The sequence below is a fragment of the Monopterus albus genome, unplaced genomic scaffold (genome assembly GCF_001952655.1).
Source record: "Monopterus albus unplaced genomic scaffold, M_albus_1.0 scaffold198.1, whole genome shotgun sequence".
NCBI lineage: Eukaryota > Metazoa > Chordata > Actinopteri > Synbranchiformes > Synbranchidae > Monopterus > Monopterus albus.
The window spans coordinates 255,658-277,475 of record NW_018128078.1 but is presented as its reverse complement, the minus strand read 5'-3'; the positions used below and the strand labels follow the sequence as shown (position 1 = coordinate 277,475).

The following is a 21,818-nucleotide window of genomic DNA, read 5'->3' as shown; positions in this document are numbered from 1 at the left end:
AAAACTTCACATTAACATTTTGTAAAGACTGTTCATGCTTTATTGTTCTACATTATTGAGCCAAATATGAATCTTGTTAGAATCTTTTTAAAAAATAGATTTACGCCAGGTCTGGCGTAAAACAAATAATTCTTGCTTCAGGGACGGCGGACTAACAGAAACAGCTGAAGTGATGATTCTGCTGCACAAATGCACAGCCAGTCGTCATGTTCATCATGTCGGAGCCAGTGTCAAGATCATTTACTTGAGTGAAAATACTACAAATACTGGGTTCCTGCATTCATCATTTTACTTAGGTAGAAATTAAAAAACCAGTACTTTTATGTGTTAGCTGTTGGCAGATGCGTATGACTAGTTCAAATTAATTCATCAGATTTTATAAACTGGCATTTAATCTAGATCCTCACAGTAAATGCAGTACAAATGATCACATTTCCTGACAAAGGTACAGTACTGGAGGTACAGTACCTCTAGTACTCGAGTGAAAGTACAACAGTACTTTGCACCACTGGGAGGTTTACCATTTATCTTTGCTGAGTCACAAGGTTTCGAGACCTGGTCTGGAAATGTCTGAACAGAGCTGACAGAAAACAGTAAGAGATGAAAAAGAAATCCGAACATTTGCTCCTCACAAGTGTCCACGCTCACATACTCGCTGTAATATAAATATGCCATTCAAGGCAATAAGGCTATGACTTGTCTTGTAAGCTGCAGACTGAGCACAGCAGCTGTTACTGTAGCTTTACCCCGATGCCGGGCTGGAGGATGATGTGCCTCTGACTCTGACACTTTCCATTCTGTCATTTTTAAACCAACGAGTTTAATGCAGTGTTCTGGGCTGAGTCGGGTCATTAGTGTTGATGGATGGAGGCCAGCGTGTATTTCTCTGCCGATGTCTCTCTGCTGGCCTTATTATACATGCAAACGGCTGTCATAAAGCCCCCGATTTCATTTAGCTCTGTTAATGAGTCCCGCTGCCCCCAACGAGCAGTGTGAATCCTAATTAAAAGTATTTGTCTTTATGGCTCCACTGTCACCATCTGTCCTGTCAGCAGCACTGGCTTCATCACCTGCTGCCCACTGGACATTTATCTTGGTTTTAGCGCAATCAATTACTCCTCTAATAGCGGTTATCAATATCTGCATGAAACGCTGAAGACCATGTGGACTCAACCCCCGACTTGACCCGAGGTTTGACCTTTGGGTGCAGTTTGTGTAATCAGGATTTTAGAAATACTGAGCAGCACCAACCAGCTGTTTAATGAATTAGCCATCTGACAGAAAATTCATCTGCAGCTTTTGCTAATTACATCGATGAAGTTATTTTTAGGTGAAAATACCAAAAATGTGATGGTTGCAGGCCTTGCTGCTTCTCTTGGGCCAACGCTGCACTAAACCACATATTTCTGGGCTTTTGGACAAAACAATCCATTTGATGAAAAAGGACATTTCTCAAAACTGTTTATCGCAGAGGTTTTCAACCAGAGGTTCGCGGCCCCCTGGTGGTCTGTGAAGGCATTGCTGGTGGTCCGTGACCTTTCCGTAATGTAATTCCCTATGGGAATCACAATTTATTTAATATATTAAACATTCCCATGTATTAATTATAGTTGTGAATAATGATATTCAACAAATAAAAGTTAGAAAAGCCAAGGCGACTTTCAGGATTAAAATAGTGCTCATCTGGTCTATCCGCCACACAGCAGTGGTCACAGTGGTGGTCCCTGGCTCCCAGTCAGTTGAAACCCCTGGCTAATTGACCAGATGATTAGTCTGTTCGACAGATTAATAACTGATAATGAAATCATTAGCAGCAGCTCTGCTCCCGTCTAGTCTGCCCCCTCTTCAAATACATTTTAAAGACCCAGCTGTAAAATGCTCTCTTAATTTGTTTAAGCACAGGCATAAACTTTATTGCCAAGTATTATCAAAAATACAAGGAATTTGACTCCAGCCCAGTGGCCCCCGATGTGCACAGCAATAAAAACAGAATAAATATAAAATATATACAAGTTAAAAGAGCAAAAGAGCAAGTGATGGCTAGTTAATGTTAGTGTTGATTAGTTTTGTGTTTCATTATGTTAATGATTCTGTTCTTTTCTTTCTGTGAAACTGCTGTAAAAATAAAAAGTGAATTTTCTCTATTTGTTCATGTATTTAATTGTTTCTGACAAAAAAAAACAAAAACAAAAAAAAAACAGAAAACAAATAGTAAGGAAAAATCTGACCTCTGGGTCCTCACAGTGACAAAACCATGTAAGGAGCTTCCAGTCTTCATTCAGAGCAGCGGCAGGAGGCTGTGTCCTCCCATCTTATCTATACCACAGCTCTTTATCATGTGACTGACATCAGCCCTGTTCACTGAATAATGTCCGTGAGATGCAGCTGAAGGCTCCGGAAAGCGAGTGAATGATCTGTGGTACATTAACCAAAACGGTTTACAGACTAAAGCATAAACCTTTGGGCTTTGGGGCTGTTTCTGAACTGGGGTGGACATATGTTGATGTTTTCTGATATTTTGTTGCTGAAAAGATCAATAATGTAGAAAATAACTGTCAGATTAATTGATAAAAAATTGGAGAAAACAATTGTCAAGGAATGTTTTAACCTTGTCTTATTAATACATGAACAAACATCTTTCTAGTACTAATTAATATTTCATGGTCATCTGGAAGCTTTTGTTTTGTGTCTGAATAAAAACTACATGAAAACAAGCTGATTTGACTTAGAAACGCTGAAACCTCCTCAGCTCACTACAGATTCTTTCACAGAATTCAAACTCCATAACAGAAACACCTTGATAACAGAGGATTGCTGGGTAACTAGAGCACCTCAGATACGACCCCCAGAAACCCCAGTCTAAATAACCACACCACAAGGCCCATTTAGCAGCCGTTCTAGGGCTTTGATTGTATCACATGCTTTCTCATCCAGTCCTTAAAGCGTTCAGACAACCAGACATCTCCATGTCTGTGACCATGTGGCAGAGAGCTCCTAAAGGGATGCTGGGGTTTTATTGAAAGAAGTCTGCTCACAGATGACCTCTTCAGAACTGATTTACCATCCTGTTCTGTCTTTCGCTGTCGGTTCAAGTGTTGTCTAATGTGAGAAGTGCAGTGGATTACTGTGATGCCATGCTGTGTGTTGAGCTAACTCACCGCTGCCCTTCAGGTGTCCGCTGGTGTCGTCTCCAAGTCGCCAGCCACGGTGGTGGTTCTGGAGTCCCTCCCGGCCCTCGGAGCCCTCCCGGTCCCGGTACGACAGCAGGGCGTGGGCGACCCGGGGTGATGCCTCCAAAGTGGGCACTCCAGCCGGGCTGCCCGCCTCTTCATCCTCCCCTCCTTTTCCCTCATTAGCAAGGCTGTTGTCCTCAGAGACCAGCACCCTGTCATCTTCGTCTGTCTCTGAACCCGTATCCACCACGTTCTCATAGTTCAACACTGCAACACAAACACCAGCAGGCATGTTAGGTTTCAACAACAACATCCGCACCAAGACCAGGACGAGGACGAGGAGGAGGAGGACGACGACAAAGGCACATTCCTGAACTGAGAGTTTTTTTCTGTCCAGCTCAGACTCTCAGGGGACCGAAGGCTATAAATGTTCCATGACTAAACATAAACCTGGTTCAGATGGGGGACAAAGGGGAAAAACTTTGTTCCTCTTTTTTGAGGTATAAACAGTAATACACACTGTAAAATACTGACAAATACTAAATTACAGTCAATATAAATTTACAGCCAGCAGCCAGTCTCTCATTTGATTCATCAAGACAAAAACATAAATGTTTAAAACATCTTGGAACAGCTGGTCCTGTGGTCGCAACAACCTGGAGCTAAACAAGCTCAGAACAGTGGAGATAACATTGGACTTCAGGAGGAACAGCAACCAAACAGGACAGGAACAGACTCCAGAGACAGTCAGGGCTGCAGGAAGAACCATCGGTGCCAGCCTGCCCTCTATGGAGGACCTGTACACCTCACGGGTCAGAAGGAGGGCAGAGAAGATTTCTGCAGACCCCTCACACCCTGGACACAAACTGTTTGAGCTCCTCCCCTCTGGACGGCGCTACAGGTCACTGTACGCCAAGACAACCAGACAGTTTCTTTCCCCGGGCCGTCGCTCTGATCAACACTTAACCCATGCCTGTGTGACTGGACACAACAGCATTACCCCAGTGCAGTAAACTGTAAACTGTAAATACAACCATTGTATATATGAGTCTGAAAGCCCTTCTGCCGTGATGTATACAGAAGTACATATATTTATAAAAGCTGTCCCTCTTTTCCTCTCATTCCTTTCCTATTTTTGGTTGCACACATTTCCTACTTGAATGCACACACTGTTTATTCTCATTTTTTGCTCTAATTTTTATTTGTATTCTCATTGTTGTTTTCTATTCCTGTTGCAACACATTGAGAGCTTCAGTACTGGAGTCAAATTCCTGTATGTCCAAACATACTTGGCCATTAAAGACGACTGATTCTGATTTTACAGGTGGCGACACATGGTGTGCCAACATGCAGGCCTTTAAGTGAAAGTGCTGGCTTTGTCTCATTTTAAGACGCCATGCACTGTTTTGTATGAAAATATTAACTATTGTAAAACAACATTAAATGACAATATCATTTTTCAGTTTTGGTTCACATGTACAAACTGAGCAAAGGCCTGTGTTGCTTCAGGACAAACTCTTGTCTGAGTTTCAGCAGACAGAATTTCACCTAGATGGTCAGTGAGTGGAAATAACAGCGCTAAGTGTGGCCACACCACATCTGCATTTTTCAGGGGTTATTTCTCTTAAACAATAATGCTCAACTTTGTGACTGAATGCAACGATAAGACACGGCAGATAAGAGGTGGTAAAGCTGAGGGTGATGGAAGTTAAGAGGGAGGATGGGGGCTGAGCAAAGCACCATGACATCATGGGAACCAGCGAGCAGAGCCTGAGGTCGGCCAGAAAAGGAACCGCTTTCAGCCTCGTTTTCATGTCAGCGTATTCCTAATAGAGTAATATTTCAAAAGGCTCTCATGCCTCTTATCTGCGACGGCTGCCAGCTCAGGAGCGAGTGGGAAGTGGCTGAAGAGAAGCTTTTTTCTCCTGCGGGGATATTATCTGCTGCCAGCTCCCAAACTGGAAACCTTTACATCCGAGCGACACTGCAGGTTCCCAGGGAAGAGAAAATAAAATACAGCTTCCCAGGTTTTCCCCTTCCCCTCCAGGCACACGGAGATTAGTCTGTGCATATCTGCTCATAATATGATCTTTGTCTGCTTGTGAGCAGCGGCACTTGCCTCCCGGACAACTGCGCAACAGGTGCAAATTAAAAAGGGGAGCCACGGTGGGCTGGGCCGAAATCTGCTGACCTGGGCTGAATACCAAGAGCAGGGGCGGGGGTGGAGGGCGTGGGACAAAACCAGCTTTAATAAGAGGTGTGACCACCAGGATTTAGGGGGAGTTCAGACAGGGTAATGCCCTCTGTGATCAAAAAAGAAAAGAGGAAGAAAAGAAAGAGCTGAAAAGTGAGACGTGAATGCACAATGTGTGGTCCAAGGTATATGCTGAGATATAATATGACCTCACTCACGACTTAACCAAGTCCCCGGCCCCCTACTGCACCCATCGCTATTGTGGCTTTTGCCTTTTGGCTGAAAGAATTTGTGACCTACTGCAGCAGGAGAAGAAGAAATATTCACATCCATGTCAGAGGCAAGTCCTGAACTAAACACAAACTATTCTGGGCTGGTTTCACAGACCATCGACCTGTAGTCTGCTGACAACAGAATGCAAAACAGCCCAGTATGAACAAGAACAAGTGATTTATAAAACCTGACCTGTCAAATCTTGTCAAAGAAAGAATGATAAACTCCTAGATTTATTTTAGTTTATTAGGACGTGAACCAAATCTGAATCAACACAAACACAAGCACCCATAAAAAAACACAAACACCAACATGAACGTTGCAGTTTGATTTGTTTCAATAATGCCTTCATTTATTTATGAAACACACACGTATCAATAACAACCACTGCTGTGCACAGCGTTCGATGTTATTATATATCTGTTCTGGTTTAAGGCAGCAGCCAGCTCCTGTGCACACAGGGTTGATTCCGCCTTAAAACTGCAGCCTGGACATGTATCTCTGGTGTAAAGCAGCGGGTTGGGAGTCTCTGCTCTGTGATTGGTTGGTCAGTGACCTCCCAAACAAAAGCTATTCACAGCACTGTTTGCCTGCGGGGTCACATGACTGTGGCAGAGTGGCAGATGTCACCGGGGGCAACGCAGCCGCTCATGTCTCCCGTGCAACAAACCGTCCACCATTTTGTCCCGCACACGAACACACTGTAGCTCTGTTCAGAATGCAGCAACAAACTTTTGTGTTGTCCTCTGCGGACACGTTTGCATGGGGCGCTCTCATCGCCGCCGACTCACCATTGTTTGCTGCCGCAACCTGCTAATGTCACAGAGCTCTATTTTCTGGGGCCATCACCTCTGCTGCCGTCCAGCCTTTGTGTCCATTCAGGGACTCGAAGACAAAGCGGGAGCGACGCATCGCAGGGCATTACCCTCCCAAACATCCCCCTCCCCTCCAACCAGAGTGTTTTACAAAGACACATTAATCTTCTCCCTCTCCTCCCCCTCCCTTGTGTCGTCCTCTTCTGCTCCAGCACTTTCTCTCTGACTTGGTTTTTAATGCAGGCAAATACCTCCAGCTGTTTATGGGGGGGGGGAGTTTCCGGGCAGGTGGTCATGAAAGGTATGTTAGAAGGATCAGAGCGAACAGTGGCTTGTGTGTCTGGACCGCAGGCTGGTGCAGGTGCTGCGACCAAGACACAGCGCGACAGAAACCCTCAGCTTTCTCTCTCTGCTTTTTATCCAAGCAGCATTAAAGGACGTCCCGCAACCACTGACACGTGATAATGTACAAACCCAACCACAGAAAAGATTTCCAAAAACGGCAAAAAACCTTAGCACCTCCAAAGGTTACAGATGAATTAATTAAAATATGAAGAGAAAAATACTAACAAACATGATTTCAAAGAATCAGGAACATCTGAGAAAACAAAAAAGAACACACAGAGAATTAACAAACACTTGTAAAAACATGAACAGAAACCCAGAAACAGGAGCAAGAAAACAGAAACGACTGCACAACATCAACAGACAAGAGCACAAACACAAAAAACATGAGCAAACACAAGTATGAAAAACACCCAAATCAAAAGTTAAGAACACAAAAAAGAAGAAATATTAAGAGCGACAACAGGGATAAACATGAAAAGAACCATGAAGAGAGCACCACATGCACAAAAAGCTCCCTGATCAGGATGTGGCGTCCCTACGAAAACACCAAGGACTGCTTCAACGCTCTGCTTCTCACCTTCAGCCGTTTCCAATGGTGGCACAGTACACAATAAAACAAGGCTCAGGATTCAGAGTCCTGAATCACACACCTTCTAACCTGCTCACATTCTGTCTTTTTTCAACAACACAGTCACAAATCACACACTGACTTTCAGTAATGTGCCAGTTCTATGGTTCTGTCATTAGAGATCACAGATGTGTTCGTGTTAGAACAGGGGCCAGATGTGGCGCCGTGGCTCTGTCAAAGGAACCCGTCTCCACTCTCCACACACGTCTGCAGGTTAAAAATCTGCAAAAAGTACAAAGGCAAATGTTTCTCAGCTGTGGAATGATGTGAATCGACGTGTTTCAGCTCAGGGAACCTACTAACAGTCTCAGAGCCCGGTTAGCAGGGGTCTCAAGTGAACCCGTATGTACTCAGACCTCAAACCACTCACTAATAGACCTGTTAGCCTTGAGCTAATAAAACAAAATAAAACATCTGACCAGCACTAACCTTAATGTGAGCCTCAGCTTACAGCAGCCAATTGCTGCTCTGCATTTTGTGACGCTCAGTGACACAAAGTGAGGAGGGCGGGGCCTCAGGGTGGATCATATCGCCATCAGCTCGTCTCTTGAGAATAAAGGGAACCTCCAGAGAGCTGTACCTTGATCTGGTTTAAGTCACAGCAGACCTCTGCTCCGTCATAAAGCAGCAGATAAACCATTTCCCTCCTTTGCTATTCATCCAGGTGAATAAAACCACGTTGTCTGTAAATCCACATAAGATCATAAAGCAGTCGTGCTTGTCCAGGTGCTGCATCCTCATCCTGCCGCTCGCTGCAAGGTAATGAGATGAAACCAGCACTCTCTCTCTGCTTCTCTCTCTCTCTCTCTCTCTCTCTCTCTCTGTGCCTCTCGCCTGAGAGCAGATCACCTGAGCAACAACTGGAGGGGGAGGAGGGGGTGAGTAGGTAAAACAGACACTGGTGTAGAAAACGAGGTCGCTGCCTAGCGGCTACGAGCTGGAAGTGATTCATCCCAGAGAGAAAACACAAAGGCAGGTAACAGACACCTGGACAAAAGTATGTAGACATACCAAGGTCACACTTACAGGCACCGAAAAGGGACTTGGTCCAAAAGGTGTCCACAGATTTTTGACCATATGGTGAATTACACCAGTCAACTCCAGTGTTGGCAGTGGTGAGGAGTGCAACTACAAGGTCTGAGCCAGCAGGTGTACAGTACATGGGTTGTACACTGTATCTGGATCTTTATATTGTCTTTTTTATACAGAAAATACAAGTTATAGCTGTTTTCTGTAAATCTGCATTATTAGACCACAGTCAGAGAACAGGTTACATTCACTACAGCAGTTTAACACATGGGTAAACGCTCCTGAAAAGCCTTCACAGGTACTAACAGATATGGAGAGACACTTTCAGATCTTCCAGTCTTGTTTCTGTGTTTTGGTGAAAACGTCTCTGGAATTAAAGACTGACACATCTTAGAAAAACAACTTCATGTTTTGTTGTTAAATTTGGCTTCTGTGATTTGAGCCTGTCACGTTTATTTTTTCATATTTTTAGCTCTATATAAATTTGTAGATCAGAGAGCACCACCAGGAGCTAGACTAAAAGCAGAGACACACCAAGCTGATAGTCAGCTGCCACCGGCCGCTGTCGATCCCCCCTGATTTCCACCGGATCTGGTTGTGTTGCATTCCGTCTGCGACGTGATTTCCAGAGCTGATCGCTGCCAGTCTATTCAGTGGTAGTGTTTCCACCTGGTCTGGCTGGGTTCCGCATCCATTCAGTCCCACATGCGGCTCTTTGATCTGCTTTGCTAAAGATGCGCATTGAGCCCATTTTGCCACATCTGTGATGCATCTGACAGAGTTTGACCCAGCAATCAAATAGTGCTTCCCTGAAAGATATCTCTGTGAAACATAGATAGTCCCTGAATTGATTAGCCTATGAGGATGAATCTATTGTTGACAAGTGTTTACTTAACTGTAGTCCTTGTCTGTAGGCCACAGCACAAGCGAGAAATAAGAACAATAAGCATAACTAAAAGACACAAAAAAAGAAACCATTATGAAGCCTGTTTACTGTAGAAGATCAAAAACCTGCACACAAAATCAGCACCACAATGAGCCGCTCTGCAGATGCAATTGTCAGTGGATCAAGCCATACACAGGATGGATCAGAACTGGATCAGATCGCAGCCGGATCTGGTGGAAATTCGGGGTCTGGGCTTGTCCTCACAGTGCATCCTGCATCGTTGCACTCGTAGGACCCTGTCAGTGATTTTTTGGCTGATTTGACATGTTGAATCGTTGTAGGCTCGCTGGGCCTCCTCAATAATACAGAGACCACTCTGACTGGCTGCTCAGCTTAGCAAAACAGCGCAAGAGAAGAGAACAGGTCGGGAAAGCCCCTTCAGCCTGTCACTGTAGTCTCCATGATTTCACCTATTTAGTGTGGTTTCTCCTTGTTTTTTGCCTCCGAAACCGCCTTTCTTCTTCCACAAACAAAAGACCAAGGGCAGGGAGCGCCAGGGTCATTTGCAGCTTCTTATCAGATGTATTCTCCATTAGAAGCTGCTGTAACCAGTTGCTGTGTTGAAGGAGAAGTGTTTTGTTTATAGCTTATACTTCCGCATTCTAGGTCTTCTTCTTTCCCTTTCTGAATGGCAAATGCAGATACTGCCACCTGTTAGTAGGGGGAGTTATTTATCTCACACAGGAGCAGAGCGTACTTGCTAGCCGGCCACTGGCTGTCGTTTGTGCGGTGTGTTCAAGTGCCAGTTTTTTGACCCAAATAGTTCAGACAAGGGCGGCGTGAGGCCGGCCTTCGTTGCTGCTAGTTCTTTCACACTGGCTTGGTCTTTCCCTGCACTCTCAGTCTTTTTGCTAAGCTAGGCTAACAGCTTCCCTCTGCTCCCCGTCCTTGTGCTAAGCTAGGCTATGAGTTTTGGACTGCTTACAGTCTTTATGCTAAGCCAGGCTATACACTGATACCAATCGAGTGAATAGAGAAAAAGCCAGGGGAAACTGTTAGCTTAGCGCAAAAACTGGAAGCAGGCAGAAGCACCAGAAATGTTTTAGTATACCCTTAAATCTTGATGTTTTTTCCTGATGTGTTTGTTTGTGTTCTGGGTGTGTCAATGTTACAGGAAGTGGTGGGCTGTTAGCTTTGGGGTGTTGGGCTCCACACTGAGGCATCAATGGTGCCAGCCCCTAATTGAATTAAAGTGCCATTTATCTGAAGGGGTTCGGTGCAACAGGTTGGAAACTGCAACAGCAAGCTCCGCCAGCACCCTCCACCCTCCACCCACTCTGATATGAAGCCACCATCTGTGCCTGGCCTGCGCACATGTTACTGCTCTCAACAAATGTTCAGGGGCCCCCACCAGACCCACCCAACACCCACTCCTGGCCAACAGAGGCCTCACTGTACAGCAATGAAATCATTCAGTGATCAGTGATTTTACTCTGCACACAGGTATTATCTAGAAATACTTCAGAAGGCATGATAATGTAGCAGAAGTAGCAGTAAGTGTGTTTGATATCAGCAGTACTGTAATTCGTCACATGAAGCAGCAACAGCTGGTGTATCAACAGTTACTGAAGGATTAACAGTGTTGCATGTCTCCATTACTATTAAAGTACACACTAAAAACTTTGTCCTTATCTCTGTCTACAGTCTGTACTGAGCCGTCTGTGAAGTGCTAATACATTTAACACATTTCAGTCTTGAAGCATATGTGACAGTTTAAAGACAGAGTTCATCTTCAGACAACGGTTGTGTCGTTCATGTCTGACACCACACTCACTGTTTAGTGAAGTAAGAATCATGCAAACACATGAAGTCCAGTTCTGAAACTGAGAAAGCGGAAAACAAAAGCTTCATTAAAGCTGTTATCTGAAAAACAGGACGAATAACAGAACTTTTCTACTGTCTGTTCAGCTACATGAGCTACAGAACATCGTCGTGTTTGAACACCACTACCTCAGTGCGCAAAGTGGCAGAGTTTGAGCCTGAAGCTAAAATCCATCAGAGTGAATCAGGTCAGACAGCACAAAAAGCTTCCCGTCGATTGGATCGCTGCTGCTGTTCCTATTTATTGTAGCACACTCATAAACAACGTGTTGTTTCTGCTGAAGGAGGGGGGAAGTTTATCTGGAGCCGTTTAACTCCACCATCACCCTCAGAAATCTACATTCAGACTTTGCACACTGATAAGTCACTGTCCAGTTTCCAGAGCCCAGTTTATAAGAATATAGTATGAATTTGGTTTTGTTGCAGTGCGATGCCACGAGAACATAAGGTTTTTTGTGATTCGTCCAGCACAGTGAACACCAAAAACTCACCCACACTGCTGCATCTCTGACAACATGAAGATGTAAAACAATCATAAAAAGAAGACGGATGACCACGAAGAGACAAACGGTGCTCAAAATTATTTAAATTTTTTGGTGAGATTGTCATAAATGTATAAATTCATTTATACGTGGATTATTGAGGTCATAGTTAAAGGTGGTGTTGTACTGGACTACTTTATATTCAGATGTGTTTCTAATATTCTGACTTTCTCATGTATGTCAATGGGCAGGACAAAAGTATATAGATGCTATACAGAGCTTCATAAACACAGATGTTAAGGTAGAAGTATTGCACAGATGCACAGGTGTCATAATGTTATGCCTGATTGGTGTATGTGCCCATCTTGGAGTAACTGGACTACCTGTGCAACCTGACTGGCCTGCAGGTACTGTTTTATGCTACAGGTAGTGGCAAGGACACTAGCGCAACACACAGCTTAAGAAGAATCAGTCAGGAGTGATCAGGAGAGAGAATGTGTCTGTGGCCAACACATGCAAACCATTCCCTTTCTGGGGGTTGTCTTGCATTTGCCTCTCCACTGCAAAAGCAGGTGAAACTGATTCACATTCACTTGTGATCCCTAAATGGACAGATTGATGTCCCTGAAGTTTAACCGACTTGATGTTATACTGCGACGATCAGTCCCTTAATTGTTTGAGCAGTTTACATACATCTGAAGGTGTCACACTGCATTACCTGCAATAGCTGGCACTGTCAGCTCGATTACCTGTCAGTGAGCTTTCTGCTACCAACTTGTCCCAAGTATTTAATGTTTCTTTCCAGAATGTTGTATCAGAATGAGACTCTGAAACTGACAGTGATGACTGAGGGTTAACAACTTTGGAAAATACTGCTGCCTTTAAATTATTGTTTAAAATATTTTTGTCCCTCCAGTGATAATTTAAGAAAGGTGAGTTTGCAAACACAACAGTAATTCATTTTAAACAGTGTAAAAACAATCAAAAATGAGCAGTAACGTTGAGGTCAAAGTCAGGTGCCAGTCTGTGGCTCACCATCCCCAACACCACGGAGACAAATGATGTCAAAGAGGCAGACTTTAAAATGCACAAAAGATGAAATAAAAATTCTGATTTCTGCTCAAACACAGTCTGGATTTGTCTGGCAGAGTCCTGGCAGCAGAAACCTGATCATTTCTTTGGTATGTACTGTCGATGGAGGATCTAAGAACGGAGAGAAAAATCCCCAAAAGACAGCGGAGACGGGGGAGGACGAGTGGGGGCGGGGGGCAGCGGGGCTGAGTGAGAGTTTCCGTGGTCGACCTGTTGGCAGGATGCTGTGCAATTACAGTCACCACATCCCAGCCTTTCCCCCCATGTGGTTGCCCATTTAGAAAACAAAAAAGGAGAGTCACTCTGTAATTCACCATCATGGGGTGGGAGGACGGGGGAGTAGGGGTGAGGATGGGACATGTCTTTACCTAAAAAAAAACACCAACCACAAAGAGAGGTTCAGGATATTTTCCTCTCCGACTGAAATGCCAAGAAAAACGTTTCAGAGGTCCTATAAACAGAGAGCAGGGTGATATTTGCAAAACTGCCCAAACATATGAAAACTTTCTAAGTGTACAAAAACTGTTCATATTAATGAAAACACACATGTTCAGACATCCAAACGTAGTAAAACCCACTAAACACGAAAAACCTATTTGAATGTTCACAGCCTGACTGCGCAAGTAGAAACTCTCCAACATTACTGGTCGTCTGCTGTTAGAGCCAAACCAGCAGCTGCTAATCAAAGAGCAAATGTAGAGAGAGAAGGCAGAAAGGTAAAATTAGTAAAGAGGAAGGAATGAAAAGGGGGAAGGAAAGGAGCGAGAAAGAAAGGAGGATGAGAGGAAGGAGAAACAGAAGAACACACAGGGTGTTGCTATGAAATAAGTGCCAAACTAGAACCAACCGATTTGCCAGATCTTTGTGAAAAGCTGTTTTTGAGGATTCCTGACTCAAACTGAGCAGTCTGTGTCAACAACATGTAAAAATAATTTATCGTGCCCTTAAATTTAGAATTGTGCCGGAACAGAGAGGCAGATGTACAGGGTTGTGGCGCTGTAACAAAAACAGTGGCTATGTTCTTTACAGCACGTTTTCATAGTTGAAGTGTGTGTGTTATCAAAAGAAGGTGTGAGGAGGCAGCTGAGTTCCTCTTTGAAAAAGTCGATTCACACCAGAACGTCTGCAAGACCTTAATCAGGTTTTAACACCTTGAGCTCTGGTGGTCGGTTAGAAACAGAGCAAAACCCCGAAAACACCTACCAACATCCCCCCACCCAGCAGCACACAAGAACACCAGATAAGCCTGCAGGCTAAGCTAACGTTAGAATGCAGCTGTTGCCGAGGTCACACACTGTGTATAGCATGGATGTACACGGACTGCTCTGCAAGTGGATTGAGTTAATGCCAGTTCATATACTGACGCTGAATGTTTGAGCCCTCAGTCCAGGGGATATTGAAAAACACGCGCGGGAAAGCTGATCAGTCCAACCAGTGTGAATAGGGATGATTCCTTTCCGATATTTACTGGCTTCAGCCAGTCCCGCTGAAGCAGCAACAGAGGGTCAGGAAGAGGGAGGTGTAGGAGGAGCTGCTGCTGAGGGAGACAGGTCACATCAGCAGCACGACAGCACTATAACATTAATTGATTTAATTTAATAAAGTGTGCCCCACCCCAGTTAGAATGAAATTCTGTGGGGCACACTGCAACCACTAAGCTGTCAGGTGTTTGGACAGGTGGCACCAGTTTTTCCTCTCTGATTCAGGAGTTTTGCATTTAGTTTGCATTCAGAGTGTCAGTTTTATTAATTGTGCCAAGTGTGTCATTTAAGTGTGTTAGCAACTGAACAGAAAAAACTGTGATGTGTGAACTGTGTGGACGTGGAGGCGGTGTGAAGGTGTATCTGCAGCACAAACCTGAGAGCTGACGTTAACCCTATCAGCAGCACAGGGTGACCGTTGAAGCCTCACCTCGGCCTCAGTGCGACATCTGATTAGAGAAACACTGCTGCTGCACTCTGATAACACTGACACTCACATACAACACACAGCCAGTGCCAGAGGGAACCGCAGAAGAAGAAGGTCAGAGGTGTGAACAAGTCGGAGCTTTTCGTTTGTCGCAAAACACAATCAGCCAACCATGAAACTGCTGCAGTCATAGTGGACAGTGTGTGTCCACGGTGAGGAGTGTGTGTGTTCAGAGTGAACACTGTGTGTGCGCACGGTGAGGAGTGTGTGTGTGTTCAGAGTGAACAGTGTGTGTCCACAATGAACGGTGTGTCCACGATGAAGAGTGTGTGTGTGTGTGTGTTCAGACTGAACAGTGTGTGTCCACGGTGAGGAGTGTGTGTGTTCAGACTGAACAGTGTGTGTCCACAGTCAGGAGTGTGCAAGCTGCTGTGTCCAGTCAGAGGAAGTCATATAGAAATAAGCAAATCGAGCTGCAGAAGGTGGAAAATTTGAAAATAAAAGCTTCTGAGTCGGGATCTGGTTCTACTTGCTTTTCGAAGCCCATCAAACTTCATCCTTCTGTGTAAGTGTTCCATTAATCATCAGTGGTTGGGGGCGGTCGGGGGCTTATTTTGACGCTACCCCACCCCCTTTATAAAAATGTAGGCTGCCTTAGGAGAAAGTCTGACTTTAAGGTGAATAATAGATACAAGCGTTCACACTTGTGCAAGGAAGAGGCGGTGTGAGGGTTTACACCCAGCGGTCTCTCTGGGGGGTGGGAGAGTCTGAATTATTCATCTTCCCAGGTGGAAGAGGAGTCTTTACAAAAGGAAAGGAGGAGGAAGACGGGAGTGATTAAATCCCTCAGACGAATACCTTCTTCCTGCAGAAACTTTTCCCTGCAAATAATTCAGGACTGTAGGTGTTTTAAGAGGCTTCACTCGCTTCTTATTTCTGCTCTGACTGGCAGCAGCCGCCCGCAGGCCGTACACCGTCTACCACCACACCTCGCTGATGGCTGCAGAAGCAGTGAAACCCGGTCCTGTTTATGAACGTCATGTTCATGGCTGCTGTTTCATGACCCTCAGCTCATTCTACACGTCCACACAAACCTCACACACATCACAACATCGACGAGTGCCGACGCCGGCCAAATGCTCGGCACTGCTGGTACTGACTGGAGTTGATTCTCATTACAAAGCTTGTCCTGACATTTTGGAAATGGAAACAAATGAGGCATACATATCTGGTCCGGTGATGGGATGAACTGAGACACCACATCTGTCCTCTGTACATGACAGCATGAGCCAACATAGTCGAGTGAGTAAAATATTACCGTGGGACAAAGTGTAATAAACAGTGTAACACACTGGTTTAACCTAACCAGGTTAATGTAACACAATGTGATAAAACAAAGTGTAGCTTAAAACAATACAATGCTAAAGTGTAAATTGCCAAAACACAATGTTACATTGCAAAATAATAAGGTGTGACACAATACAATAACAAGATATAGCACAATGTGTAACAACAAAATAAAACGATATGTGATGCAGCACAACAAAGAGCAATGCAAAAGTGTACATTTATACATCTTTAAAAATCACACAAAAGGTGATAAAACACATGCCGCACAACACAAGCATGTAAGAAAGCGACACTGCAGCTCTGAGATTTCCTTCCAGCATCACAAGCTGGCAGCGCTGTTGAATGTGATCGGTACCACACTGCAAAAAGACCAACAACAATCACTGAACCATTAGCACCATTGTACTGCTCTGCAGCCAAATAAAAAAATCACACATGGGGTTGAGGCTGTCATGATTCGGTTCCGCTGCTTCCCGTCCGGCTTTTATTTTGACGTTACTTCCTGTTTTTGTTTCACCTTAGTTTCGGTCTTTTTACGTTCTTCATCACTCACATTAGTTTCACCTGCTTCGTTATTGTTTGCACCTGTTTACACCTCTATTTAGGCAGCGTCCTCCCACCAGGACGCTGCCAGATTGTTCTAGACCCCAGCTCTGACTTTCCAGCTTTCCTTCGGTTTTGGTATCTTGTGTTTCTGACCCGGACTGCTTCCTTGGATTATTCTGTTCTGCCTTGCCCTCTTATTTCGGACTGCTTCAGTGTATCGGCTTAACGGACTTATATTTGGACAACGCATTTTGGATTCCCCTGGATGTATGTGTTTGCTGGCTCTGACCTCGGACTGTTAAGGACATGTGAGTTTTGTGTTTTCACCGTGTCTTGTATGGTTTTCTTTTGTTCAACGTTAGTTATCTTAATAAAGAGACGGTTTTGTTTTACACTTCCTCGTCTGGCCATTTAATTGAGTTCACCTAACACTTTTCGGCCGCTTTACGCGCGCCGTTTCTGACAGAGGCGACTGTAGCGCCACACACTGACGGACACCATGCAGGCTCACAGCCTGATCAATGCTACACACTGCCCTGGTTACTGAGCACTAATCCATCTTGACGCTGCCCTGGTGCAGGTATTGCTTCACTCAGACTGACTGGGCTTCAGGGGTACTGTGAGTCTGTTCCTGTTACAGTTTGCAGTAGTGAAACCGCTGATAGTGCCACTTCAGCACTTACTCACAAGACCTCTGTCCACAACAACCTGCAGCTGGACAGAAGAGAACTACAGCTGTCATCAGTTTCTCCTCACACATATACAGTCAAATTAGGCAGAAGGTTTACCACCTTTTTTTACTGACAGTGAACGGCAAGGACATGCGACGCTCAGAGTTCAGATAAAGGGACTTTGACAAAGGCTGAAACGTTTAGATAAGCCTTTAGAGAAAATATGCCAATGAAAAGTCAAACTAATAGAGAAAATGTGATTAAACATAGAGTTGGTCAGACGGTTCGTCCATAACGTCTCGGTGGAGGGCAGGCTACTCATAAAGCTGCAGCTGGTCCCGAACACTTTTTCTGTCACTGTCAGTTTCAAAGTAGGCTTCACTGGCCATTAGTCAAAATACTTTATTCTCCCTTCCAGGGGAAATCTGAGGCTAACCCATCTGCAAACACAGGACCACAAAAGAATTTAACATCAGGAGAAGTATAAATGTTCATAAAGATGGAATCACTGAGTCAGACACAGCCCACACTGCTCAGAACAGTGAAAACCACTGAGACCTGTCCACGAGATTTACCTACCAGCACTGGAGTAACACACTCACTCTGCTCGCTGCCTGTACAGAAACCACCTCAAACACACCAGAGACAGGACAATGCACAACCCCGTCAGAACCTACCACTGGGCTCAGACCTCAGATTAGAGATTACATCAGAGCAGATTACGTCCGCTCATTTGTCCCCAGGTCTAATTCAGTGGTGGAGTCGTACACGAATGGAGTAGTTTGAACGGAGCCCAAAAAGACTGGGTCGTCAAATGGGCGAAGGGGACCCTGAGGGGCCAAGGTTTATGCCATAACGTTTGTCTCCATAATTTTATTAATCATTAATTTGCCAGAAAACATCAGCTAAGTCGGATCCTCAGTGATGTGGCCCCGGTCTGTTAGGGGGCCTGTGCCCAAATCTGGTTTAGAGACTTGAACTGGTTTAGATTATTCTTAGCTTATTTGCTGTAAAATAGTTTTTATCAAACTGTTGGATCCTTTCTGTGTGTCAGTGTTAGGCAGACAGAAGGGAAAAGGTTTATTCATCAGAGGAAAGCAGAGCGGCTGCAGCCATCTTAGTTTCGTTTCAATACATGTGACAGTTCTTTACTTTAATAATCAGTTGACTGTTCAATGATTAAAATGTCAGAAAACACTGAAAATACCAGCAAATTATTCTCTAATCTCATTTTGTCTGGACAAAAGTCACAGTGCTGTGAAACTAGTGAACATTCACATTTGAGAAAACCAAGCTCAGAGATTCACCAGCTACCAGAACTGCTGCATCTATGAGTCTTGTCATAAACATTTTGAGTCAATGTACGGAACAAAGTCCGACCTGCGGGTTGTTTCTACCAGGCTTCATGTCTGTCGTCCATCCTGCTCTGGGCTTTTTCATGCTGAATTGGAAAGAGACTGAACCTGAACTAGTACCTAAACCTGCTCCCCCTGAGCAGGAAACCCATGGACCTGCAGTCTGAGACCTGGTGATCAACTCTCTGAGGTCTGATTGTGATGCTGCTGCAGCCCTGAACAGAGCAGCATCTCCCTGCTGACAATAAGAGCTGAGGGGGAGTCAGAGGGGAGGGAGGCAGAGAGGAAGGGGAGGATGTCGGTACAATGAACCCAGTGTTACCGCGATGTGGTCTCCATTGTACCTCTGAGCTGAGAGGTATCTCCACTTCCTGCTATTGGCTTGGTGCTTCACAGAAAAACCACCAATCACTTTGAGCCTGAGACAAACACTCAGCTCCCAGTAAAGTCCCAATAAACGCTGCTGGTTTCCACCCAGACTCATGGTCTCCATCCTGAGCTGGAAGCCCTCAGATCAGATTTACAGAGAGAGGAAGGGTTCCTGGCTGATTCAGTCAGTTCAGTACAGACTGGTGCTAATGCCCAGTGTTTCAAGACCAGAGCCAGACCAGAGTCAGACCAGATCAAGACCAGAGTCAGATCGATGACCATGCAGATGTTTGTGAGATTTCTCAAGTCAGGCAGAGTTGATGAGGTCCCAGATGAAATTAAAAAGAGTCTCATCAAACAACAGAAGTGAGACAAACATACAGCGAACGCATCCGTGAAGCTGTAAACCACTATTTTCAGACATTTTGCTGATCCATTAATAAACCAGTCATCCAACAGAAAGTTAATCATGGCTGGTAGTTTGAATGTTTGTTTCTATGAACAAGGCTGAAGGCTCTCTTCTGTTTTCCATCACAGTAAACAATTTTAGACTGTTTCCCATTTAACTGAGAAAATCACTAGATTAATCAATAATGACAATAAATGTTCTAACTATGAATTATTCAAGAAAAACAAAGCCAAAGACAAAAGCAGGACATGATTCACTGATGAATTTTGTTTTTGAGACTCACTGTCTGAAAAACATTCAGTTGTTTGCCCATGACTGCTTCTTATTCTCTGCCATTTCTTCCTGGCAGGCTCAGACTGTCACATATTAATATATCACAGCGTACCATGGACTTTTCTATTCTTTAGAGTAGACACTGTATATCTGTGAATGCACCCCCCGTTTTCCACCCAGACTTCCAGTAAACCATCCTCTTCTTCTTCTCCATGCACCTGACCGCATGTTCATCCTTTAACATAGTCCAGCTCACAGAACAAAACTCGCTGCTGACATAAACCATGAGGCTCTTAGTGCAGCTGGTAAATGAGCCATTTGTGGTTTTTAAGCTCACAGATGTGTACCATGAAATATGGATGTGATACATTAGAAAGGCTGCAGGTTCACTGTAGGTTCAGGACCGGTCACCTGCCAACTACAAGGCATCTTCATCACCATTGCCATCGTGTTCATACAGCAGGGAGAAAGCATCAGACCTGAAAGGAAACACTCTGGTTCTCACTTCTTACTTATTCCGTGGTTTGGCCTTGGTTTGGTTTAATCTAGTGACAATGTCAGAGTAAAAACAAGTTCATGTCCTTAAAGAGCAAAGTGCTCTTCAGGAGGTTAGTAGAAGCCAGCTTCAGCTGCAGGCTTCAGCCCACCAGACTCTGAGGTCCTGACAACTCTCAGCTTCTCTCTGACAGAGCATCATTAGGATTCATTACAAACATGTTAAAACAGTTTAACACATAACTCGTAACTTATGAACACTATGAGAAAATGAATTAATAAAAGAAATCAAAAGATAAAGCAAAAAACCCCACAAATGATTCAAAATAGGAAGGTTTCTTTTTAGGGAGTGTTTTTTTTAGAATTTTTTTTTTTTTTTTTTTTTAAAGAGGCTGCACAATTAGTTACAGTAATAAAATCTAAACTTTGGCTGTTTTGTATTTATTGGTAAAATCTTATTTTATATTGTGCTTTGTTAAACATTTGCCTAAACAATAAATCATTTTAAACGCTCCTGCAGATTTTTGAATTGTGGGAAAACTAAAATCATTTCTCATTGGATCTTTAATACAAATCTCAGCTACCAGCTTTTTGGAATCTGTCACAAAACTCAGTGGCCGCAAACTTTAGTGCTGAATTTTGCACTTTTGAGAAACCTGAGGTGTGTTGTTGGAAGGATTTAGTCCATTTGAGGGAACTAACAGAAAGAGACTCCTGAAATGTTTTGTTGCTGCTGCTGCCAGCAGTCTTTTATGGCTGACGTGAACCTTTTCCTGGACTTTGTCACAGAACTTTAGTATAAAAGGTTGAGACTCATCAGCCAGTTCTTGGTTTCACAGAATGAAGGGCATCAGTGCTACAGAACGGTTCAACCCAGTCTGCCACAGTAACACGATGCCCTTTAGGTTTTCCATCCTGACAGAAGGTGTTTTCCACAGGTCGTCTCTCCATTTTTTTTGTCAGCTTAAGACATTTGCTGTGTTCAGAGTTCGTTCACATGACAACCAAACAGCAGAAGAACTTCCTGAAAAATGTGATTACACAAGCACACGACTTTATTACCTGATCAAAACTAGAAACAACCACTTCTTCTTCTTTCTGACTAACCCCTGTGAGGAGGGGGGAGGGCGCGGGCCTCCTTGAGCCCAGCGGGTTTCACTCATAAATGCTGGTCCTTTTGTTGGCGCCACAAAAAACCCGAAGCCCACAATGCTGCGTGCTGCTGCGTGAACTCACACAGAAAGCCAGGTCGAACTCAGGCGGCTACAGATGGACAGACGGACCGTCGGACAGATAGATAGACAGAGAGATAGACAGATAGACAGAGAGACAGACAGTCAGACAGACAGAGAGAGAGAAACAGAGATAGACAAACAGACAGATAGACAGACAGTCAGAAAGACAGAGAGAGACCGAGAGACAGACAGAGAGATAAATAGACAGACAGACAGACAGACAGAGATAGATAGACAGACAGACAGACAGTCAGAAAGACAGAGAGAGACCGAGAGACAGACAGAGAGATAAATAGACAGACAGACAGACAGACAGAGATAGATAGACAGACAAACAGACAGACAGACAGAGAGATATAGATAGAGAGAGAGACAGACAAACACTTTATTGGTGCCGGGGTAAAAC

At 44.3% G+C, this 21,818-nt stretch overlaps 1 protein-coding gene across 3 annotated transcripts in view; it reads right to left on the bottom strand.

The window, feature by feature from the left end:
• zeb2a (zinc finger E-box binding homeobox 2a) overlaps nucleotides 1-21,818 on the bottom strand; it is a 71,003-nt gene that overhangs the window by 21,228 nt on the left and 27,957 nt on the right. For all 3 annotated transcript variants that reach the window (XM_020617966.1, XM_020617965.1, XM_020617967.1), the window contains one exon: nucleotides 3,159-3,440. In XM_020617966.1, the coding sequence (XP_020473622.1) occupies nucleotides 3,159-3,440 (282 nt within the window). The remainder of the gene's footprint in view (nucleotides 1-3,158; nucleotides 3,441-21,818) is intronic.